The sequence below is a fragment of the Anoplolepis gracilipes genome, chromosome 8 (assembly GCF_047496725.1).
Source record: "Anoplolepis gracilipes chromosome 8, ASM4749672v1, whole genome shotgun sequence".
Lineage (NCBI taxonomy): Eukaryota > Metazoa > Arthropoda > Insecta > Hymenoptera > Formicidae > Anoplolepis > Anoplolepis gracilipes.
Window position 1 is genome coordinate 9,391,098 of NC_132977.1, and position 26,475 is coordinate 9,417,572.

Here is a 26,475-nt window from a genome sequence, read left to right on the forward strand (position 1 = left end):
ATATTGGACATTGGACGCAGTGTGTAAATTCCCCATAAAAATTCGCGGTATACGATTATCGATATGCGTACTTGTCGGTTTTATTTGGCTTTGCAATATTGGCAGTAATGTCGACAATTGACAAGAAGGAAGAATTGGGCAACAAACGGGGAACCTGTTGTTCGCAGGAGAGGAGGACTGGGAATGTAGACACGCTACGAACGTTATTGCCATCATGAACACCAAAACAAATCCGCAGAATGTGTCGAATTCGTACAACGGAGGTAATTCCAGTTTTTAATTTTGCAATTCTTTTTTTATATTATTTTCGAAACGTTGCCGTTCGCTCGAGAAAAAACGCGCGTACCGCAGCATCCGTAGATAGTAAATTGAAAAGCCGTCTGCTCTCTGGGCGTCCTTATGGCGTCTGCTAAAACTTGATTAAAACAATTTATATTCGACATATGAAGAGAGAGAAAGATAAATGCGTTAAATAAATAATGCTATCTGATGCGAATTGCATAAATTACAATCTCTTTGATGATAAAGTGATGATAAAACAACATGTATCTTTCTTGAAAATATCGTCGATAGTGCGAAATATATATATATATATATACACATTCTTTATTTTGATATATGTTTTATCGCGATAGAGAAATTTATTGCATATTTCATCTTTTACACATTTTTTTTCTTTTAATAACACGAAATATGTATTTATGACAGATTTACAATTCTATGTTATATTTGTATCAAAATTTTACCATGTATAAAATATATTAAAATATTTTGAAAAAATTTATATATATATATTCTCAAAAAACCTTAAGAAGTTAAGAATCGCTCTCTCATAAATAATAAATGTTACAATAACTGCTGTAGAGAGCAAGGGCACAAAACAAAATAAATTAAAATAGACGAATTAGAAACAACGAATCATATAATTGAAAACTTTAAGATATAAATATGAAGATTTTTTATAATTTTTATTATGTTTTGCACTAATTATCTTCATATTTATATTTTAAAGTTTTGGATTATACGATTCGTTGTTTCTAATTTGTCTATTTTAATTTATTTTGTTTCGTGCCCTTGTTCTCTACAGCAGTTATTGTATCATTTATTATATATAAATATATATTCTCGTTCTGTATAAAATATGAAGGTTGTATAGTGCACTATTCTTAGTTAATATATACAACATTGATATGTAGATGTACATTTTAGAATACTAATTGTTATAAATATTGTTATAGATACGATTGGAAGGGCTAGTCCATCAGCATTGCTAGTGGTGCTTGCAGAAGTTGCATCTCAAACATTACATTCAGAAACGAAGCATATTGATTCGCTGCTGGCATCACAATGCAAACCTAGAACAGCGAGTATAAAACGGAAAGAATCATGTTTTACTGTATCTCAACTTTTATCTATGCCTGTTTCCCATCTTGTTAAGCAATTTGCTATTTTTACAAGTGATGAGCTCAAAAGACAATATTCTTATACTTGCGCATTAGTGCCTGGTTGTCAGCAAAAATATACCAGTTTTGCTAGCGAGGAAAAAGCGAGAGCATCCATTAAAAGTCATCTAGAAGAGCATTTGGAATATCTGAAAGCAGACAAAGAAACCTGTATGTATTTTAACAAACAAATTGTATTATTTATACATACTCTAAATCATCTAAATACTGCATTGTTTTTGTTTTCATGTATATATATTTTTTTTTTTAATTTGGAATTCTTATAATAGTATTTGTATAACAAAAATTTAATAAAATTTTCTTTATTTAGAAGAAAAATATTCTTATAATTCTGTATATTAAATTTGAAAATCATAAAAATTGTAAATTATATATAGATAATAATTTTATAACATATCTTTATGTAAGATAAATTATATTGTATTTTATGGTAGTAAAAAAAATCTTGCTTTTATGTTATAGATGATACATTTACTGCAAAAAGTATAAACCATAAGAAGTTAAAAACTAATTTACAAAATAAAAAAAGTCGGATGCAGCAGACAAAAAAACCTCAAGAAACAATAAATAAGAAGAATAAAGATGTGATATTGGAAAAATCTACAAATTATTTACGTAAAATACTTTTAAATGATATTAATATTAAAGAAAATGAGAAGCAGAAATGTTTTCAGAATTCAGAAAATAAAGAAGCGCACAATTCTGAATTAAAGAATTCTGTCCAAATGGATACTAAGGTCCTTGGAGATCATAGTTATTTTGAACGATTAGATGATAAGATGCCTAATAGAAAGGGAATATCTCTTAATAATGTTCTGGATAATACAAGAAAAGAAAATGTAAGTAATAATTAATCTATGTTATGAATTATATATTAAGTATGTTATAAATATATAGATAAAAAAATTTAATTGCTGATAATTTAAGAAAGAGAGGAATTATATAATTAACAATACAAAATCAAAAAATATTCATATATATTTAATATATACAATTATATCTAAACATAATTTAACATGTATACTTATATATTACATTTTGTAAATATCTTTCAGATTGTATTGATGGTTGTTGGTAGTGATAGTGTACATATGAAAGAGTATTCTTCTGTCAATCAGAAATTAGCTGAAAACACAAATAATCAAGACTCTGATATTCTCCATTCATCAGGTACGTTCCTGTACAATAATGTATTTTGTCTCTTACAAAATAAAACATTTGTTTTTAATTAATACTACAAGTGAATATTTCAACATTTTAAATGTAAATTGTAATTAGCTCTAAATATATGTATTACTTTTATTATGTATTTGTGTACAGATTCGTGGTTAGATGAAACTCGAATAAAAAATACAGAAATAACTACAGCTACTAAACCTAAAGGTAAAGCAAAATTTATTGGAACGAGTAAGGAAGAGAGGGAAATGGCACTAGCATATATAGAGCGTATTAAGAAGAAAGGCAATCCTACAGGAAGTAATCTACAATGTCGCATCTGTGATCCACCTCGTAGTTTCACCGCGCCTACAACCTTAGTATCTCATTATCGCAGTCACGCTGGAATAAAACCATATGAGTGTCGAATATGTAGAGCAGTTTTCACAAGAAGGCATAGCTTAAAGTATCATATGTTGATTCATCAAAATCAGACGCGCTTCACGTGCTCAGATTGTGGAAAGAAGTTTAGGCATCCATCACACTTTAGGGAACATCAACGTAGACACACTGGAGAAGCCCCGTTCGGATGTGATGATTGTGGACAGCGGTGAGTAGGAATAATCAATTAACTCTTTAATATTTAAAAGAGACTCATGGTTCTCATAAACATTAATTTAAATCAATTAAGATATTTAAATTCATTTATTTTTCAATTTATAAATCAATTAAATTCTTTGGCTTTTTCTTTCTGATTTTACCTCCAGAGAGAGATACAATTGATAATTGATAGTTTTTGTCTATAATATTCATATTTTTCATATTAGGTTTAAAACGAGAAATACCTATAAACGTCATTTAAAAACACGACACGGTAAAATTCTCACAACTCACGGTGAAGTTTTGCATCTGTCCGAAGAAGACTTTCAAAAGGTTCGGACTAATCGAAGAAAGAAAGATTGTGTCCCAGAAACTACAATGAGTGTCGATAATGTCGATAATGTTGAGTCGAATGTGATTGTGGATTTTGGAAATCACCATGACAAAACGCAAATTGTTACAAATTCAATAGAAGAATATGTTCTGAAAGAGAGTATTGAGGATATTAATAGAAATTTGGAAACAAAAGGTACTATACAAGTTGTTGATAAATGTCTTGAGAGTTTTGAGATTTGTTCGGAATCTCAATTGAATAAGACTGATGGTATAGAGACTGAAATAGCTATAGACTGTAAATATCCTGATAAAAACGAGAGTGTTAGAGTGGAACGTATCAATAGTGTAGAAGATGGCCTACTACAATTGAAAAATTCTTTTTACGATAATTTAAAAACAATCAATAATGAGGAAAATCATATTATTTATCAGCATAACATCAAAGATCAGGAAAAAGTTTATGAAGGCAGTAACAGAATACAATGGCTTGAATATTCTGATGTAAAATGTGACACTGAGACTTTAAAGGAAGACACTGAAGATATAATAAAGGATAGGATAAATGTAGATTTTGCAGAAGAACTACATACAAATAAATTACATGTGTTGCAAGACTCTATACATAATTATCACAAAATAGTATGCAACGATATACAAGAAAAAACCACAACATATATGCATTTAGAAACTGAAGAAGCAGAAACTACAAGTTCCGATAAAAATAACGAAACATATGATGAAAAATATGATGGACACATTATTATCACACAAAACAATGACATGAATGAAAAATCTAATGAATATGCCAGTACTTATAATGCTGAAAATAAAGAATGTGCAGAAAGTAACATTACTTTATGTACACAGATAACAAATACGGATGTTAATATTCAAACGTTTGATGCAGTTAAAGAAGAGATTATATCACAAAACCAAGATAATAAGATACTTCGAGAGAACGAGTGTGTAAGTGAATTCACTGCAACTGATTCAATAGAAACCATAAATGTCTCTTCAACAAATTCTCTTAAAGAAAATCAAGAAGTCGATTCACAACAAAGTAATCGATGTTTATATATTCGTACTGATCAGTTAAATAAGATAATTGCACAAAGTAGATGTATAAACATACCTCTCCATCAAGTCGAATTGTATCGTGATAAACAAAATCAATTACAAGCGAAAACAGATAATTGTAGAAAAATTCGAATTTTAGACGGTAGCGTACAAGCAATTGATATAAAACAACCTGATAAGCAAAATACGATTTTGTTTGTATCTAATGATCATTTGAAAAATGGAATTGTTCAAATTGACAGGAATAGTATCAAATACTGTCAAAGTTCTAAGAAGATGGATAATTTGCAAAGTTAAGTGATAATAATATCTGTACAATAAAATATGTAAAAAGTTTGATGTTAATCACATTATTATATTTTAATATAGTAATATTAATAGAAATGATCAATTGATTGAGATGCAATAAAATTTTTTAATGTATAAGAATTTTGGAAACAACAAGATTAATGAAATAATGCCACATTCTCTGGTTTATGTAAATATTTTAAACAAAACTCTGGGTAAAGGATTATATAATTTCTCACTTTTATTACAAGATACACCTATATTTAAGAAATAAAATGATATAACGGGCTAATCAAAGAATCCTTATGATTTTGATAAAGTATGTTTATGATATTATTATTAGGTAATAAAAATGGACAAAGAATATATATATATATATATTTTTTTTTTTTTTACATGGATGGGATAATTATATATATACTATTATACATCCATGTAAAAATCGATAGTGCAGGCATTTATGTTTTACAAGAATTTATTTTTACATATAATTCTCAAAACATTAAAAAATGTGAAAAAATTATTATGCAACACATTATTTGCATTTACCATATCTTCATTTCATGTAGTACAACACTGTTGTTTGGAATTAAATTTTTTACAATCTTTAGTTTTTATTTTAGACATATATGAAACATAACGATAAATTATCTGAATTTATTTATATATATGTACTCTACTTATTAGGTATAACTAACTTATGTTTTAAATTAATCGTAAAAATATGATGTGCCAAATATAAGTGTGTTATGTATGAACTATCAACTTCTCATAATATAATTTCAAAAGGAAAAATATTTTTAATACAAATGAATAAAAGCATTTTTTTATTATTTAATTCAATATAAAATTATTCAATTTTCTTATGTTATAAAAACTTAGAAAAATGTGTATGCTATATAATTCATTTTTATAACAAGTGAAAACTGTTGGTTTTATTTCTACTATATTCGATTATCACATTAGAAGGAAATATACAACGAAATACATGAGAATAATTTTGCATTTTATGCCTGTACATACAATAACTTCTCTGAATAACAAAAAATTCATATTAGTTAAGTAAGAAAAAATTATAAATTTAATAATAAAAAAAATTATACATATAAATGATGATAAAATATTGAAATTGTGCGAAAACAATGCAAAATCTATAAAAAAAACTAGATACAATTTTTTTTTAAATGATCGATAAATTTTTTGTCTCGTTTAGTTGTCTTCCAAGAAAATTTATTTTTCTGCTTAATATATAATAGTAGGCTTAATATTAAGTGTATTTTATATGCAGATTGCACAAGAAATGACATGTATATATATATATACATGTCATTTCTTGTGCAATCTGCATATAAAATATAACTTGTTCTTAAATTAAACTTATTTATACTAGTTCAACTTAGCAATGGATAATTATATTTTACATCATCTGAACGAGCAAATTATACTTATATGTTGCTAAGTTGAACAAGTATAAATAAGTTTAATTTAAGAACAAGTTATAATTGTTTATATTGAATGAAGATTTTTCTACATAAATTAGTGTTATGCAATAATTACGTTAAAACTTGAAAAATCTACGTTTTTATGAATTAAGCTTTAAAGAGATGCAAATAGATACATATAATCTACTTTTTTCATTAAAAATGTTATTTATGAATTTCCGAATATTGTTTTCTGTATTTACGTGGTATGTTAAAAAATAATGTAAATAATATATAAATCTATTATAATAGAATATAATTCTAATATCACATTTATAAAAGATGCGGTGGGATAATCGGCGCGGACATGGTGATCTCTCATGCAAAAATAAATTAAAGCTCTAGAATTATTCTTTTTCATATATTTCCAAGAAAATTAATTTAAAAAAATTTTTTTTAATCTACCACAATCTATTTTGCTGCATTGTATCATTTTGGTAATTTCTCACAATTTCAATATATCATTGCTCGATTGCGTGCAAAACATATCATAGAAATTAATAAAAAAACACAATTATATATAATAATAATTAGATTTATTAGATTAATAATAATTAGATACTTTTAACATCGACTGTAAAATTATGAATTTGACATATATTAACTGCAGAAGAATATTAATTAACAAAATAGATTATATTTAGAAATACATTTATTATAGAAAAACCGTGCCTTTGAGATTAAGTATATAAGAAATAAGAATAAGATCAGATCATAAAAATAACTAAAAAAGTATAACGTTAAATGTGTTTATGAATTACAATGGACTAATACATAATCTAAAAGTTATTCGTATACTTATATAGTTTTAATTATACAAAAATATAATATTTTAAATATATATGCGCGTGTGTAGGCAAGAGAAAAAGGAAATGAAAACTTATCGCTATGGAATAGTGTTTCTTTTATATTGCACTATTCCAATCTTGCGATCTTGATTGATTTTGTCTACAACAGCACTTCGAAGGCGTAAGCCACCGCGTTATGTATTGATTACATGTAAGGAAAAATAATTTACTATTTACATAATGTATTTTTCTACATATTTTTTGTACTTATAAATAAAAATTTCTAGAAATATTTTGTCCGCAGAATTTTATTACCTACTTAATTACCTGTGATAGTACTTTAAATAATAAAATTAGAAAAGAGCAGTTAATTAACATTAAATGGATTTGAATTTTTTTAACAGTTAAATCGAATAAAAACTTTCAATAAAGTTATATCAATCTGATTTGAAAAAAAAAATTTATATTGTTTGATCGTTCCAGTTCAACCATCTATTAATATTATACAAGGACGAAAGTATGACAGAATGTTACAAACTTTTCTTTTTAGAAATCGTTCTCTCCAACCGGAATTGATAATTTCGAAATATACATCTTGATTTTTTTACATTATCACAATCTTTTTCTGCGTATTAATATTGGAGTTTCTAATCTCAGATTTTTCTAAATAGAATGCCAAAACATACAGTTTTTCAAGAAATTTAGTCAACTTGCTTCTTTATGCATTTATAATCGAAAGAATTGTTTTACTCTTATGATCTCGTACGAAAGAATTTTTATTGTAAATTTGTCTACAACAAAAATATCATCCCGTAGACAATCCAACTGCAATAGTTATCCTGGACGAGAAAAATTTGCTCTTGATTCGTTACCAGATTAAGTCCAGCAAAATCTACTGAACTTTTCTCCGTTCTTCTTTTTTTTAATAGATATTTGATAAAAAATATAGAGAAAATAAAAATGATTTCGAAATATTATTTTACTCGACAAATCTTTTGCGAGAAGCTATATGCTTTGTTGAGTTATTACCGCCCCTGAAAAAAAGAAACATTTATGTACATGTTTACTATCCAAACATCCCAACCATAGTTCGTGCTCTCTAATGCGACAGCACGCGTGGCCGGCAAAGTTACATAGCATCGCTGCATACCGTCCTGTTGCTTTTGTTCGGAGAACGGTCAGAGAACAAGGTCGAGATAGCTAAAATGGCAGCCGTTGAGCGGTCCGCATCAGGATAATAGAACGTACATGCAATATATACATATATATATATATATATATATATATATATATATATATATATATAATCGCCCAGTTGTCGGCAGTCGACGTGATTCCGCTCGACGACGTATTTCCTACTTATTCCAGGACGCGAACGTCATTCGCGTCTCGCGTAAACACCTGTAGTTTTCTTTTATCGTTCAGTTCGCAATGTGAACTGAGTGAGAACTTAATTACAATACAGGTGCCTTTCTGGTATAATTCCGACGCTGTAACACGGCTCGACCTCGTGACATCGTCGAAAGATTCGTATCTATCGACGTTCTCCTTAAGAGCAGAGAACGTGACTTCGGTGAACGAATTCTCATTGGTTTTATGGAAGCCAGAAAGGTGAAATGATGAAAGAGGAAGAAAAAGAAATACAATTGTGTCAACGTTCGCGATACTTGGATGGGACCCTTGCGTAACAATTCTCTCTGTGTGTATTATTCTATCATTTATAAATCATACACATTTTTGTATTAATATATTTACGTGTGATTTCAACAGTTATATATTGAATACAGTGTATGTGTATTAATGTCTGTATCATATATTAGATGAAAATATATATTTGAACAGAGAGCGTTAGAGCTCTATAAACGCTCGAATGGTGTTAAAAAGTTATTAACGCAACGCATCTATCTTCTCATCAAGAATACAACGGCGAATCTTTTGGTAAAATCTGGGCAAGTAGCGGTGCTTATGTCCGAGATACGTAACTTGCAATTACACGGTGTTGTTTCTTTGAAAAGCCTGACAACACGACGGGTTTCCCATCGCCGGTACATATACGTGCGCGCGGAATACGCGCCATCGGTGTAAATATTGAACAAGTGACGTAATTAGTTGCGCGAGGCATGATAATAAGCGGGGACGTCGTTACTCGTCGGCGCGCCTCGCGATCAGATAACGCATACGAAATTGTTCCTCTTTTCGAGGTCGACGCACCATACGTATCTGCCGAAGAAGAGCCTGATAAAAGATTCAGTTCAGATCTGTCATCGTTGCCGGCCTCTCGTCGTCGCCCAAATTCCTGCTGGCGGAAACGATCGAAATGGAGGTAAGTTTCTCTTTCTCTCTTATTTTCAAAACATTACATATTTCGACATCTTCAGTCAACTCCAGACTCTTTGTATATTTTGAAAGATTGTTTAGATCTGTTCGCCTGTTTGAGCTGTCTTTCTGACGCTTCCTGCAAAATGAAATATGTATCTTGATTGGAGAATCGTGATAAAAAAGAGTTGAAGAAAAATACAAAACGTGTGATTTTAAAAAGATCTAGTATCATAAATCTTAATCTTCAACGAAATAACTTGTATTAAATGTGTAAAAGAGAATAAAGTTTCTTTCAAATTTGTTTCATATATTATTCTAATATTATAACATCTCTTTTTTTTAAATTAACTTAACGAAAAAACATAAATAAATAAATAAAAATAAACGCAAATATTTATAATTGAATAGAGGAAAAATGAAAGACAAAATTGAAAAATATTTTCATAGATACAACTATTTATGATACTTATCCCATTTTTTCTTTATATAAAAAATATTAATATTATAGAGATAGAGAATTAGTTCTTTCTCTCTCGAAAAGACTAAAATCCCATTAAGTAAGAATTAATTTCACACTGTTTTACGTATAACATTGTGATGCTGTGTTTACGCCGATACTATTCATTGAGACACCTGCGTGACGTTCATATCTCGTATCTCTCTTTACAATGTCTTCTAAGTATTAATTTAATTTTAATTGCGTAAACAGCATTAATGTGTCGCGTTGATTTGCATAATATCATTAGTAACATTAGGTACTGTAAGCAATTATATTGCAATTTTGAGACAGTATAATTATATTGTAACAATATCAGATTAAAAGTTGTCATGTAAAATATTAGTTATATGCTTTTACTAGTAATTTGAATTGCTTATTTGCTTATTAACATTTAAAAAGTATGATTAAAGTATCCTTTAAAAGAATTAATTGCATTAAAAGAATTAATTGCATTAAAAGAATAATGTAAACATTTTTTACGAAAACTGAAAAGCATCATTTAAAAATTGAAAGAAACAAATGTCATCTCTATTCATAAAATATTCACTATTTCCTATTTGTATGCATATATTTTTGATCTTATGCTAAATAGCATGCCTCGACGAATACGTGTCTTAAATTGAATATGTATAGCAATGATAAGGATCCTTGAAGCCTATTTCTTCAGAAATCGATTGATTTTGAATTATATTGTACGTGATCTTCATATAAAATTTATTATTAAAAATAAATGATTACGTGTAATATTAATTGCAGGATATATATATATATATATATATATATATATATATATATGTAAATGTAAATCTCTGAAAAAGAACAAATAAAATTACAAAATGTTAGAGCCGATCAGGAATGGAACCAATCTAGTTTAGCCAATCTAACTTGCTTTTTCTGTGACGATTTTATTTATTTAATGCGAATGAATAAAAAAAATTGATTTAATCAGAATCACTTCATGTAACCCGACGAGTCTTAACACTTCGAGTGTTGGTCCTGTATTGGTGAGTCCCAAATTTTATATGCACGAGACTCACAAATAAATTCGAATGTTTATATTTCTCGAGCTTAATTTTACAAATATATTGCATATATATTTTATAATTTATATTTAACGCGAAAAAATGAGTATGATAGTTGAAGTGTAATTAAGTGTTAATTAATTAAGGGAATCGTATCTCAAAGGAAGCGAAAATGGAAATGCACATCGAGAGAGAAGAGCAACGAAAGAGTGGTAAGAAGACTCGTGGCCCATTTCTTTTAGAAAGGAAACGGTGATTACAGTTAAGCCGTTGCCTCCACGAGCGTTCGCTCAGTTTTCTGTGGACAGCATTCCTGATCGGCATTACGCCACAGCTGCTTACCTGGAAATTCTTTTGAGAAGTTCGGTACCGGTTGTGTGTTACATATTTCCTTTTTTTACTCAGCTCTCATATGTCTTTTTTCACACGTCTTTTCGTCAACTTTTAATAGCAGTTTCCTTACTACAGAAAATACGGACGAGATACTGTTAAAAATTGCCGGCATCTGATTACGAGTCCAATCGATTGATGAAGGCAAGATTGTATTTCTTTAAAATTATAATAAACCTGTAAAAGATAGAAAAATCAATTTTTGCTCTCTAAAGCAAAAGAAAAATAAGGATAAAGATCGGAAATTGTGATAAAAGTGCGGATTAATGCATTCAGCAGTATAATAATAATAAAAAAAAAAGTTTAGCGCTGGTTTTTTGCTGATAATTTTGGTCTACGTCTTTTTTTAGAAAATGTGTCATTTTATCTGCCTGCTTTTCGTCATTTTGCAATGACGTGTCGGGGCAGTTGCAGAGAAACGCGATATAATTTTTTTTCAAAGATAAACTGTGATAACACATCCGATATGCGATCGATACGAGTATATAAGTACACAGCAGATTATTGTTGCAATAAACGATTTTTTTTGTATCTCTGAAAAGTTTGTTTCATCCTCCTGCTGTTGCGTGCGTAATTCCATTGAAAGTGTTCAGTGCCATTATATGAATGAAATACGCGTCTGGAACAATTTAAGTAGATTGCAGTCGATTCATTAATCAATGTTATAAGTTTCGAGAGATATAGGCAATGGAAAAGATATATTTAGAATTTAGATATACTCGACGCTAAACAATATAAAAGCAATATAAACACGCGTTTGTATGATTCATCGATCAAGAGTTTTCTAAAAAAAAAACATTTCACACAATTTTAATTGTTTTATCAGACAAGCTCCTAAATATATAATTAAAATTAGTGTTGCCAGTGTATCTGTAATATATCAGTGAACTTCAATGAAATCTTGTTAAAAAAAATTAAAGATCAAATAGATAGTGTCTCTTTAAATCTTTACGTAAGAATTTTTGATATATATATATGCACACAGGAACATAGGCTGGAGCAGTTAAGGAAAGCGACGGATAGAATACAAAGGGAGATCGAAGAAGTCACCGAAAGGGAACACGAATTGCGAAACGTGGGTAGCATTAAAACCATATCCCACGAGACAGTCGATTCTAAGGTAACTTTAAATTATATATATGTGTCAAATGAAAAAATTGAAACGTACGAAATCGGATCTAAATAGATGATGATTTCTCTACATAGGTGCGTCGCATGCCGCAAGCTCTAGCCTCGGGCAAGTTGAAAAGAACAACTTCCACGCCGCAGATTCTGGAGGCAGTTAGTTTGTCGCCAAGTTTGACGCCAAAGATGACGAACGGCGTGATATCTACACGCACAACGCCAACGCCATTGCGTTTCGCGAGTGCGCCAAGCCAGAAAGGTTTGATGCACAGATTTCTGGCTACACGAGGAAAGATCTATAAGAACAGATCGGGCAGCAATGACAGCTTGAGTCCACCCATAACGCCTACCATCACGCTCAATCCCTTAAGTATCAAGGCCTTCAACAGAACATTGGAGATACAATTGGAGCCAGACAATGAGCCAAAGAAGCCACTAGCGAGGAAAGGATACGTTCCTGTTGAACAGAAAATTCAGAAGGAGTTACACGATATGAAGGAACGAGAAAACGAGTTAAGGTATTAAAATTGATAGTAGTAATAAATTTTATATATTAATAAATATTACAGTTCACTTTTAAGATTAGATTAAAGTAAAGATTAATCTAACAAGTTTGGCTCTTTAAAACTTTTAAGACTACTTTTATTATTTTTATTTAAAAAAAGAATGATTTTTGGTCTATTATTACACCAACTTTTTCCTTTTAATCAATCATAAATAATAATACAAATTTCAATAATAAAAGTTGAAGAGATGATTTATTTAATATATTTGATTTTGCTTACACAATAAAGGAAGCATTAAGGATGATATCATATTGGTAAGGTAATTATTGTTCGCATGTATAGTAAAAAATCTATAAAGAAATTTTTTTATTCGACGATTATATTCGTAAATCACAAATACGCTGATTCACGTATAAATCTCATTTATCATTTAGATTGATGAGATCGCAGATGTTGGCCAAGTCTCAGCCGAATCTACTCGATATAGGAAACGATAATGATTCCGATATTTATGACGGCTCCAGTTCTCTTAGAAGCGGCACTTCAACCAATACTCTGAATGAAGATGAAATTGAAAGAGAACATAAAGGGAAACATAAAGTAAGCGATGTTTTTCAAAGAACACCATTACACTCGATCATCAAGATAATGTAAATTTAATTAATTAACGATAATAGCAATTAAATTAGTATTAATTTATAAACAAAGGCAATTCTTTCCAACGCTCTAGCTAATAATTTGATTAACTAAGCGATAAAAATCTTTTTTTATTGTATTTATAGCCTAATCCTCGACGTCGCAACACGCTCATCGCTCAGTGGGAGAATCTGATAGCCGCCAACAGAGAATCTCTCGAGAATAACAACGAAAACGATAGCTACTTCTGAAAATATTATGGTTTCAAATGAATATTGCAGATATCAAGCATTTATTCTCATCTTTATCTGGCAATATAAATGTTCGATTGTAAATCAGTAACACAGATTAATATTTCATTATATTAAGCAATTGTTTTGTATTAATTATATAATGAAATATTTTTTTGCCGTTCCTGAACGGCAGCACATGTTGAATGTATCTACATCGAGTTTCTTGTTTATCTCGTCTATATAGTTTATTTATGAATGAATTTTTTCACGTTTGAATATATTTATGCGCTGTAACGTTAATTAGGATACAACATATTTTCAGTATTAAGTTGTTAAAGTACTGAACGTAATTATTTATATAATTTCTTATAATTATTTTAAGAATCTATTTTAAAAAAGTAAGGGGCATAATATTTTCTTCCATCATGTATTATTCTTATTTGGAAACGACTGAAAGTTTTTATACAATTATATATTGTCTAATATAATCTTCCAAGTGTGTGTATAAAGTGCCCCAGTGTGTGCTTATAATGATTAATTAAAAGACCCACTCGATTAGCATATATGTATGATATTTATATGAGTATGTGTATTAAGTACTTAATTAGTTTTAAAAACATAATTAAATCAGTGCATGCACACACGTGTGAAAGCAATTATAAATATTAATGCTTATAGTAGTTAATGTGAAATGGCTTCTGTTACAGAATATTATGTATAAAATATTCAGTAATTAATAAATAAACACAGATTATGTGTTACATATATTGCAAGACAAAATAAAAATATAACAGAATTTTCTTTTGATACCAGCAAAAAATATATTCTATTAATGTAATTAAATATATATAATATAAAACAAATTACTGTACATGAATTATTTTTTATATATTATATATATAATTTATTTAAATAAAAATTTATTTTAAAAAACTAAACTAGAAATTAAAACTTTATTATAGTTGTAGATCTTTTGTAAAGAATTAAAATAAAGAGATAAAAAACTTAATAACAATTGCATAGTCAATTTTTAATTTATTTTTCAGATTTTTTCGATATTCGTTTTCCTTCTTTTTCTTTCTACTAATGGTTAGTGGTTGCTATTTAAATCATATGACATATGACCTAACTAAACCTCAAACTCAGCTCCCGAGGTGAGGCAGCCCATGCGTGGTCCATGCGCCTAGCGTGTATACGTTTCGTGTGTTTTATGCGCGAAACGGAACGCATCCATAAATCCATAGTGTCTCCCCGAACGCGCCCTAAATCTAACCTTAAAAGCCACGTGCGTGGTCATATAATATTCAACTTTACAAGAAATTAAAATTGAGCGAAATATAGAGTAAATACATAATTTCTTGCTCCATAATTTTGATTGTGTTATGACACTATGGCTGTAGAGACAGACCAAATAGATAAAAATATAGAAATTGAAATTTTAATTAATTTCTCCATAGATAAAGGTATGTTTTATGCATACATGATTATATATAAATTATTGTTATAATTATTGATTCTGTTGATATATATGTTAAGAGACTGTGTAATTTATCTTATGATTGTTCTCTGTCAATTTCAGTTTCTAATTTGCCACACAATGTATGCAACATATTAAATGGTCAATATGAAAATATAATTAGTGAATTTTCTGCATTTATCAAAGTAATAAACAATGGTGATAGCATAGAAGAAATTGTGCATAACAGTATATCTAAAACTGATCTGCATTTGTCATGGCTGTGCACAGGAGTAGCTTCGTTATTATACTTTGTCCAATGTAATTGGACAGGTCCTTACGTTGATATGGATATTGAATGGTTAAAAACCAGGAGAAATGAAGCAGTTAAAGGCTTATCATTACATGATGAATGTAATATAAATGTACAAAAGCCTGAGCTTCTCTACTTATCTAAAAAAATATTCTCTAACATTGATTTACAGCTCAAGTATGAAAGTTGCATTTGGTGGCTGTTTAGAGCTAATCTACTACATCAACATATATTAAATGAAACTTCAGGAATAATATTTGAAGAAACAAAACATATAATATCCCAAATTAATAATCTTGATATATTGAACAATCCTCTTTGTAAACTATTATTCAATCTAGAATCTGCTATATTTTATTTATACTATAGAAGTACGCAAAATTCTGAAGAATATCTTGAATGTGCACAGAACATAGCAGGTTTGACGTTAAATCTAGAAGGAGCAATGGGAAAACGTACAAAGTATCAACAAGAAGAAAAAGCACAATTGTACTTGAAAGTAGAAATGAACAAAAATATTTTTCCATCAATAGATTGTGAAGACATACCAAAATCTTTAAACTTAAATGACGAATTGAGATTGGAACGCATTGAATTTTCAGAACACAAAGAGGAGATCCAATTGGGTGCTTTGGAAGATGCAATAATTTTAACAAAATAGTAAGTATTATTTGTACTGTACTGTTCATATTTAAACACATTATAGCATGAATATATTTTAACAGTAAATAGTGTTCAATTGCAGATGTGTCAACCTAAGCACAAACTTACTGACGAGGAAATCATGCCTTATCTGATAGTAAGTTGCAATACTAATATTACATTTTGCATTTTATTAATAAATAATATTATTATTAAGAAAATTTTTTTTCATAGAAAGTCATAGAGAATACAAAAAATTGGTCATTAAAGATGACTTCTCTGTGCTATCGTTGCTCATTGGAATCTGGTGACAAAAGAACTGTGGAGCGATCTATGATGCAAGCAGAGTCTCTACTAAAAGATTGCAGTGATACAAAAGCACCTGTAGCCAGAAGAATAGATCTATTTTTCGCAAGTGGTATGAAACCTATTTGGATATTGGAAGAGAACTGGGCTAACTTAATGTTCAGTCTTGGCTTGGTAAAGGGAGCTCTAGAAGTTTTTATAAAACTTGGATTATGGGAGAACGTGATTATTTGTTATAATGTACTAAATTTGAAACATAAGGTGCATATCTTTTACATATACCAAGTATAATATACGCGCGTGATACAAATAAAAATGACATACATGAACATTTACAGGCAGCTGAGATTATTCAGCAAGAAATATCTAAAAAGCCAACAGTAATGTTGTGGTGTCTACTAGGAGATGTAACTGGAGATGTGAATCATTATGAAACAGCATGGAGATTATCCGAGGAAAAAAGCAGTAGAGTTCAGAGACACTGGGGATTCTATTATTTTACAAAGAAAGATGTTAGTATCTGGGCTATTAATTTTCAATCTAAATCTTTTAGACGTTTAATGTAATATATATATATATATATATATAATTTTATTTTATTTTATTTTTTAGTATAGTGAAGCAGTACCACATTTAAAGTTATCAGTTGAATTGAACAACATTCAAGAGAATGTGTGGTTTAGATTGGGATATGCAGCCTTGCAAATAGAGGATTGGAAGTTAGCTGCTACAGCATACAGACGTTATTGTGCTTTAGAACAATATGTACGTATATATGTTGTGATATTGCCATTTTTAAAATTGATATATAAATTAGAAATAAAATTTTTGGCATAAAAATTTCAGACTTTTGAGGCTTGGAACAATTTAGCAAAGGCGTACATTAAATTGGGAGATAAACCAAGAGCTTGGAAATCTCTACAAGATGCTATAAAATGTAATTATGATCGTTGGGAAGTGTGGGATAATTTGATGGTTGTTAGTATTGATTTGGGACATTTTTCAGAAGTAGGTACAATTCATATAAATGTGTGATAATTTGGATGTCTATATTCTGAAGGTTATTAACAATAATAATTACGAAATTATGTTATTTAAATTAGACAATGTTTAAAAAATAATAATTTTGCTTTGTTTCAGGTTATTCAATGTTATCATCGCATCTTGGATTTGAAGAATAATCATGTGGATATTCAAGTTCTTCAAATATTGACTAATGCAATGATAAACAATATTATTGATGCAGATGGAAATTCGGTGTCTCGTTTGCTTCAAAATAGTCTGGAATTATTTGGAAGAATTACTAGTTCTAATACAATTAACAATCCAGACATTTGGAGAATGTATGCTGAACTTGTTGCATTGAAAAAGACAGATATTGATAACGAAAGAGCAGCACAATACTTACAACAAGCACATCGTTTCGCCACTTCAAATCCAAAATGGTCTCAAAGAGAAGAAACAACTTTAAATGTATTGGAGTTATGTTGTAATTTGGCACAAGCATATTTACGTTGTACCAAAGACATTGCAGTTGTTAAAAAAAGAAAAATGTTAGGGAGTGCAAAATTATCACTTCAAGGGGTTGTGAGAAAAATTAAAGAGCAAGAATGGAATAATACAAATATTACTGAACAATTAACAAAAGTTGAAGAGTATTTAACAATTATAACAAATGAATTGGAACAAATAAAATTTATGTAGTAAAAATATTCACTTGTATCAGTACTTTTCATTTATGGAAGACTATTTCATATAGATCTTTATATAAATCCTATAATAATTGATATTTTAATAAAATGTTATTCTTACAGAAAATATAGGTGCATTTTAAACTACAATAACTCATAAAATATTTAGAAAATATAGAAATTAAAAAATTTAAATCTCAAAATGATTTTCTGATGTTATCAAATTAAAAAAAAAAAAAAAAGAGAATCAGCGAACTTTAAATTATAATTAAAAAAAAAATTTCTCTAAAAATGTTCTCTCTCCTCAACTTTCGGTATCAAGAAACCAACCTAAAGCACTAATTAAACATAATTGTTAATGTTATCTCTTTAGAGATATATGAGATACACAATGTACACATATATATAATATTATCTTATTGGTTTATCTTCCATATGAGATAGAATAGCAAAAAATTCAATGCGTTTGAAGTGAGATAAGTGTTTGAACATTTTTCACTCTTAGCAAATTGGATGTCATATAACTTTCTATTTGGCATTTTTAACCGTTTTATCACGTTTTTTCGCAGCTATATGTTCAAAAAAGTTTAATAAAATTATCACCTGTATCTTCCAGTATTGGAATTTAATTGCACTCTTCTTTTTGTTGCCAAAAATATTTTTCTTGATACTTTGTTTGTTTCTTGTTAAATTATTCATAGAGAGAGATTTTATTAAACAATCTTTTTTATAAAAATTGAATTTATGGAAGGAGAAGAAAGGGAATATGTAATTACAACCCAGAGAGAAGTCTGACAGAGGCCGTCCTTTTTCATATGACGCTTTTTCCTTGCAGTACGCCAACTATGTAGATTCATTTTAGAAAGAGCGGAACTACATGGCCAGATCGATTTTTCGGTGCCGATAAAATGATCGGTTGGTTCATGTCCGTGCTAGATTCATTTGATGAATTTGAAAAATACACGAAAATGATTCGTATTATTATACGTACATATAAATTATTTTCTCTACATCTATCTTTTGTTATCCATAACATGTATTAAAATGAAAAAAGATTATGTGCATCTAAATAATATGTAATGGAATATATTAATAAATCCATAATATTATACATTTCAAATCTACATATAGAGATATTTAGCACAGACATGAACCAACTAGTTGTTTTATCGTCACACCGAAAAATAGATCTGATCAATGAAAAACGACAGCGACCTCTCTCAGATTTCTCTGTCAAAAATTTGAGTTTGTAGAGTAGTAATTCCTAACCTCAAAACCTAGCTCTTTATATGAATATGATATATTTTTATCAGTAAGTCTTATATAAATCTTATCATTAGATTAGAAGCCATTTGTTATTTTTTATTATTGTATATTATCGTACTAATCCATGTATTCGTGTTATAGTGTGACTTGCTCTTAAAAAATATTCAAGAGGTTTAACCGGTTATCACGAATTATAAATAACAAATACGATATACGTGCTATATCATTTAAGTTCTAGTGTCAAGGTATATATATCGTTGTGCATATTATACATAAGTAAGTATATATTTGCATATCTCGAAACGAGAGATGGTATGTTCGTCTTCTACACTCTGTCTTTTTTTCTGTTTTTTCAGAAAAATTTACAACAAATTTTTATTTGAAATACAATACATTTATATCTACAAAATATTTTGTATAAGAAATAAATTCAATAACTGTCGAAGTTTTATTGTCTTTACGATATTATTTTTATAACTATAATCGTTGAAATAATAATTTTAATAATGATTGGATTTTAATTTTCTTTAGAGCTTACTAAATATTATTTATTCTAGATGTCGTTCACGGGAAAAGTTGTTCTGATAACAGGAGCCAGCTCAGGAATTGGAGCTGCAACAGCTGTTCACCTGGCTCAGCTTGGCGCATCACTGTCAATAAGTGGACGCAATAAAGATAATTTAAATAAAGTAGCCGAGCAATGTGAACAGTCTAACAATAAGCCATTTATCGTAACGGGAGAACTAACTAATGAAACTGATGTGAAAAGTATTATTGACTCAACAGTCAAGCATTATGGCAAACTAGATGTATTAATTAATAATGCTGGAGTTTTAGAACCTGGTACTATAGAGTCTACAAGCCTAGAACAATATGACAGGTATATTTAATAATTATGTACATACAATTTTATTTAATAAAAGTGTATTCGACTTTAAAAATATGAATATAATATATTAACATGTATTTTCAGAGTTTTCAATATAAATGTTCGTTCAGTATATCAATTGACAACACTAGCAGTGCCACATTTAATCAAAACAAAGGGCAATATTGTCAATGTTTCTAGTGTAACTGGATTACGATCCTTCCCAGGTTGTCTGGCATATTGTATGAGTAAATCTGCTGTGGATCAATTTACACGGTGTATTGCTTTGGAATTGGGCCCAAAGCAGGTATGCAAAAAAATATTCAAAATTTTACAAACAAAATGAAAATTTAGTATAATTTTTAATATTGTAATATTATTTTTGTCTCATATTATTTTTAAAATATCCTAGGTGCGTGTGAATGCTGTAAACCCTGGTGTCGTAATAACAAATCTCCATCGTACTAGTGGAATGAATGAAGAGCAGTTGAAAGCCTTCTTTGACCATAGCAAAGACACGCATGTTCTAGGAAGAACAGGCGATGTTACAGAAGTCGCAAAGACTATTGCGTTTTTAGCGAGCGACGACGCCAGTTTCATAACAGGCGCAACATTACCTGTGGATGGAGGTAGACATGCAATGTGTCCTCGTTAAAAATCTTACATATTTTGTGTAAACAATATATGATATATTTAACATAATATACATTACACAATATACATTATGTATCGTACTTACAACAGTATACTAATATTAACGGAGATCAATCTATATATTTGTACTCTACTTGGTAAGTGTTACTTCCAACAAAATTGTTGATAATTCTATATTCTTTTTCTATTTTCTTCTTGCACAGATATTATACTAGTTTTTATATTCTTTATGTGAAAAAAAGTTATAATGTTTGTATCCAACAAAATAAAAGGAAAGGGGATAAAAACATCTTTAAATCACTTTTTTTCTGGCACAGCCGAAGGATGTGTAATTATACAATACTCGCCATTGTGAAAAGTATAGAGCGAACAACTTTAATAACATTTCCAATTATATAAGTTTTACAGAAAGAGTAAGAGAATATTATATTAACATAAAAATTTAATTTGTGAGGGGAATTCTCTCTTTCTCTCTCTTGTCATGTTGATAAATATTTTTTCATTATGTAGAAAAAAATTTAAATAAAAAATTAACTGTCAGACATTAATTGAATCTACAAACCAATTGCTTAATTTCTACTTTGCCAAAAAAATGGCAGTGTTAACGATTCAAGTTACAGTAAAGATATAAATCACATCATGTGACATGATATATACAGTAATGCATAATACAGATATAAACAACATTTCTATAGTACAATTTATATATAGCTATATTGTATTAATATATAGCTACACTATAACTTACTCTTCATAAGATGATAATTTACATTGAAGAATGATAACATTGATCACATGAATGGATATACATTACAGTTGTTATATAATGTAATGTATACATTTTTTTAAACAGTAATCTAATATATTTGCGTTATATCGCAAGTAGACTATTGCATTTTGGCCAAGTATATATATATATATATATATATACGAGAAAATAATTTGTTAGTTTTAAATGCATGAATAAGAAACTCTTAATAGGAATAATCTATTCTCTTACATTTGAAAATCTTTTCAGTCTCTAGAAGCAAGACTATAAAATAATTTCTCTATTTTAGTCGAAACATAAAATGTTAAATTTTTTTTTCTAAAAGAATATAATATTTCTTTGTTATTATATTGATCTTAATATTAAAGGTTTTTTTTTAATTTTATTATACATACAAAAAATAGGATACCACAAATGTGGCTCTAGTATGAAATCTCTAGGACACTTCTTTGCATTACATAAAAAAAGAGAAAAATACAAATCTATTTTTATAGTCAAAGGTACAATTATCACTAAAACTCCTCTGAGCCTCTTTATTCAATAATACGGCTCTGAAGTATTCAATATGTCAAAGACGATTATCACAACAATCTCCTACTGGAATTATGTACATAATTTAAAGCAGATGCGTAAAAAAGTTTTTCTTGTATCTGCAGATGGATTTTCTTCCTTTTTTCTCTCTTACCAATAGATAACAACTAAGAATATTTCAGCCTTTACTGACAGGTACTCTGTTATTACTGTTGTTTTTCGAATCTACTGCGCTCAACGCTATGCCTAATTGCGCAGCGTAATATGTAAGCATAATAGATATCTATAAAATAAAAATCAAATATAATTATATATTTATCAACAAAATTATGATATATTCGTCTCTATATAATTTATTAATATTATCTCTATCATTCTCTCTTCAGAGGCATATTCAATGATATTGTTAATGTTCATATGATATTGTTACATACCTGAGAATAAGGCAATGGACTGTGGAAATAATGAAATCCGAGCAAAGTATCAGATATGACAAAGCATATGCTTCCAATGCAACTGCACAATTTAGTCCATGTCCATAATTCCTAATAAATAGCATGATTAATCTCTCGCGTGTGACGATTATACAAAAATGAATGCCGATATTACAAGTATTCAAGTAAAGATCGAAAGTTATTAGAGAAATGATTAATATCACAATATTATGGAAACAAAACAGAAATTATTAAATATGAATTATTTCCGTAATTTATATTATTTATATTGTATAAATTTACCCCAAAGAATTGTACTCTTGATATTGCCCTCCATGCCATAGTAGTGAGTAATACTGTATAAATTGGCACTCCTATTGCTAAAACTCCACTTAATCCAGGCATTAAAGCGTATATGACTGAAAAATGATTATATTGATCAATTGATACCTAAATAATTGAAAGGAATTAGAAACTCCTTTGTATTTGTTAATCTTACCAATTGAACAACACATATACAATATCGCTCCAAGTGTTAAATTCAAGGGTTTGAATCCGAATGCAATTATATACATAATTTGCGCCATAGCAAACATACACATGCCTGCGGTGAAACAATTAGGCCACACTAACAGTGCGTCGCCTATGCAACTAAACACCAACCCCGTTAATATACGCCTGGAGAAGGCGTATCTGTAAAAAGAAATGAATCTTGTGTCAGTAATGTTAAAGCAAAAGAATCGTCCCAAAGTAAAATTTTGTTTATTTATATGATTAATGTTCACAGGTGTAAGAATATTTTTTTTACTTACTCTTTAGACAAACTAATCCCGTGCAATAGGATGAAAACAATAAGACTTATTATCGGTAAACATTTAAAACATGCCGTTAGCAGTGATGGCTGTTCAGCAAGTAATACAAAATATACCGACACGCTTTTAAAGAACGGTACCAATTTCGGCCCGATACTTTTTATCTGAAACATAAAAGTGTGCTTGATATTATGTATCAAGAAATTTATATTGCTAAATGTGATAAAAAAAATATAAAAATAGTAAGAATATAATCAACTTATTTACATAAAAAACGAGAAAAAATTGTATAATGAATTTACTAATGTACATGTATTAGAGAATTTTAATTTGATTATTTTTTTTTAATATTTCGAATTTAAGGCTGTTAATATTTACAAACAAGCAACTATCAACTTGGCGAATAAGACCCAGACGCCCAGGGTTTATAAAATTCTAAAAAATGAGAATCTATTTCTTGGTAAATACACTAAGTAAAATATATGTCCTGTGCACGTTGCAATTTTCGCGGAAAAAAAAAATTAATTTCCACGAAATTTACGCATTAACATCCGCGTCTGGATCTTATTCGCCAAGTTGATAGTTGCTTATTTTTTTATTCAAAATTAATGTCTCGTTTTTTAATAATAAAGCTGTTATTTTAAGATAACTTATCTATTAAGTCCAAAAGAGAGATAATTTAGTGATACTAAATGAAGTAAAAATATGTTTTAAAAACATATTGTAAACATTTTTTATCTTTGATTTATCATGACGTATTAAGTTTGATAATTAAACACTTCGTATAAAATCAGTAAATTCAAAAAAATTTTTTTTAAATAAATTAAATAATCTATATGTAAAAATAGGAAACTAAATAGAAAGGAAAAGAGAATAATTATATTTACTTTTTCTCTCTATATTTAGTTTTCTATATATATAATTTATTTTTTTGTGTATAACCATTTTTTAGTAACAGCTTTTAACATGATTATTACAAGTTTAATATATTTTTTATTTAATGATTATTATATGAGCTTAATATTCTTTTATTTAATATCATATTATCAACACATTTTCTCATATGTGTGTATTTTTGGAAAAAGATTGAGATATACATTCACACATTATGCATTGTCAAAATAAATATTCAGACATTCAGCAAAATATTTTAGGATAAATTATTTTTCATTTTTGAAATTCAGCTAACAACAACGCATGTAAAGAAATCTATCCATAGTCATTGAAGCCTAATCATTGACTTAATCTAGCCAGTTATGTGATAGTACATTATCTAATACTGGTACCATCAGGATGCACAATAGTCTTTGATATAGAGTAGTCACTTTATTCCAATCTGGTAGTTTCTCTAATAGCATGTTATTACAATAACAACTGCATTAGATTGATCTTTAAGAAATAAAACAGGAAATATGTAATGTGGAAATTCTTGTTTTTTTGCCATTTATGTCTGATCAATATTATACTGTTTTCCTTGCCTTAATAAGTACATAATTTAGTTACCTAGTTATTAGTTAAAACACTGAAAAATAACTTGATGGAGTTTAACTGGCTTACAAAACAAAAAATAATTTTAAATTATAAAAAAATTAATGAATTTTCTATAAGAAGTATATATGATCTTTTTTTAATATATATATATATATATATATATATATATATATATATATTAATTTTTAATATACAATTAAAATTATATATATATATTTTTTTAAAAATTGTATGTAATGTTAAAAATTATAAACTTTTTATTATGTATGTGTTTGTGTGTGTGTGTGTGTGTGTATATATATATATATGTGTTATAAAGAAGTATAGTTATTTTTTTTTTATTTTCTGAAAAGAAGATAAAAAAAGATAATTTTTGTGCATTTGTGTGCACACAACATATAAAAGGATTTTATATATGTAATTATTTTCAATTTATATATGTGTATATATTTTTCGTTTGCATTAAAAAAACTTCTTGATAGATTTTTTTTTATACAAAATATATAATATTTTATATACTGCAAAATATATCTAAATTGAATATTTAACTATATCAATTTTTTCTGATTGTTATATATATATATATATATATATATATATATATAAAATAAATTCGTTTAATTATTAAAATTCATTGTTCACTCGAATACACAATTAATCAAACAAAGGATTAGTCGCTTATTATGCGATTCGGAACAAAGAAGAGAAAAGAGAGTAAATACCTAGTAGTTTTATTTTGAATGGAAAAAGACAATGACGAAACACACAATGATTGACATGACTTAATCGGAAGAGAAAATAAGAGTAACAAAGAAATGTGAAAGGAAAGTGAGTGATACGTCGTGTGTCAGTGTAAACAAATCCTGTCAACGCAACTTCCGTCACCTTACCACTTGTGTAGGCGATGACATCTTTTCGGTTGAAGGGCACCGCAAAAACAATACAAGCGATGGCCGCCCGAATCGTTGACAGATCGACCGAATGCGAGCAGACCCGCAAATGCTATCGTTCACAAACTCGCTGCTTATTTATATGACGCTTTTCGATATATGTATCCGCGTTACACGCACACACGCGCATCGCTGTCACCGGCTAATTGCAAACACCAGCGGACAGTCGATTATCATCAGCAGTATAGCCAACCCGAGGATAATCTATGTCAATGAAATCGTTTTTCAATGTTGGTTACGACCATAGACTTTGCATAGATGAACTTGTATGCGCAAGAATACGTATGTGCAAGAACCAATCACGCATCCAATTTGAAGAATGGAGGATACTCTCTAGCATAGAGTCCTAAATAATAATATTACATATCAGATAT

General features: G+C 28.7%; 5 protein-coding genes across 8 annotated transcripts; 4 read left to right on the forward strand and 1 right to left on the reverse strand.

Moving 5' to 3' along the window:
• Positions 1-107: 107 nt before the first annotated feature.
• LOC140668765 (uncharacterized) lies at positions 108-5,302 on the forward strand. The gene is given in 7 exon segments (XM_072898067.1): positions 108-162; positions 165-263; positions 1,239-1,613; positions 1,926-2,302; positions 2,519-2,633; positions 2,784-3,228; positions 3,446-5,302. Coding segments are annotated over 7 exon segments (2,949 nt in total). The 3' UTR covers positions 4,929-5,302.
• A 4,069-nt stretch (positions 5,303-9,371) lies between these two features.
• Positions 9,372-14,745, forward strand: Mdu (mitotic spindle positioning protein meduse). Of its 2 annotated transcripts, none has more exons than XM_072897373.1 (5): positions 9,372-9,511; positions 12,404-12,538; positions 12,625-13,061; positions 13,484-13,649; positions 13,832-14,744. In XM_072897373.1, the coding sequence occupies exons 1-5, from the start codon at positions 9,506-9,508 to the stop codon at positions 13,934-13,936; spliced, it is 849 nt and encodes a 282-aa protein (XP_072753474.1). In that variant the 5' UTR covers positions 9,372-9,505; the 3' UTR covers positions 13,937-14,744. The 2 variants fall into 2 exon arrangements, with proteins under 2 accessions (XP_072753474.1, XP_072753475.1); XM_072897374.1 differs by lacking the exon at positions 9,372-9,511 and adding an exon at positions 11,491-11,562 and having other exon boundaries at positions 13,832-14,745.
• A 385-nt stretch (positions 14,746-15,130) lies between these two features.
• On the forward strand, positions 15,131-18,357 carry LOC140668395 (tetratricopeptide repeat protein 27-like). Its single transcript, XM_072897372.1, has 8 exons — positions 15,131-15,381; positions 15,498-16,347; positions 16,420-16,486; positions 16,564-16,896; positions 16,974-17,147; positions 17,248-17,400; positions 17,482-17,643; positions 17,776-18,357. Exons 1-8 carry the CDS (start codon positions 15,309-15,311, stop codon positions 18,337-18,339), a joined length of 2,376 nt encoding a protein of 791 aa, XP_072753473.1. The 5' UTR covers positions 15,131-15,308; the 3' UTR covers positions 18,340-18,357.
• A 1,152-nt stretch (positions 18,358-19,509) lies between these two features.
• On the forward strand, positions 19,510-21,852 carry LOC140668397 (3-oxoacyl-[acyl-carrier-protein] reductase FabG-like). 3 transcript variants are annotated; one of them, XM_072897377.1, is made up of 5 exons: positions 19,510-19,638; positions 19,734-19,837; positions 20,150-20,472; positions 20,566-20,767; positions 20,873-21,851. In XM_072897377.1, exons 3-5 carry the CDS (start codon positions 20,150-20,152, stop codon positions 21,113-21,115), a joined length of 768 nt encoding a protein of 255 aa, XP_072753478.1. In that variant the 5' UTR covers positions 19,510-19,638; positions 19,734-19,837; the 3' UTR covers positions 21,116-21,851. The 3 variants fall into 3 exon arrangements, with proteins under 3 accessions (XP_072753478.1, XP_072753477.1, XP_072753476.1); XM_072897376.1 differs by having other exon boundaries at positions 19,734-19,868; positions 20,873-21,850; XM_072897375.1 differs by lacking the exons at positions 19,510-19,638; positions 19,734-19,837 and adding an exon at positions 19,884-19,904 and having other exon boundaries at positions 20,873-21,852.
• Positions 21,853-22,062: 210 nt separating this feature from the next.
• LOC140668398 (lysoplasmalogenase TMEM86A) lies at positions 22,063-26,283 on the reverse strand. The gene is made up of 6 exons (XM_072897378.1): positions 26,042-26,283; positions 23,661-23,824; positions 23,348-23,541; positions 23,152-23,267; positions 22,849-22,959; positions 22,063-22,697 (listed from the first exon to the last, which is right to left on the reverse strand). The coding sequence occupies exons 1-6, from the start codon at positions 26,060-26,062 to the stop codon at positions 22,593-22,595; spliced, it is 711 nt and encodes a 236-aa protein (XP_072753479.1). The 5' UTR covers positions 26,063-26,283; the 3' UTR covers positions 22,063-22,592.
• Positions 26,284-26,475: the final 192 nt, after the last annotated feature.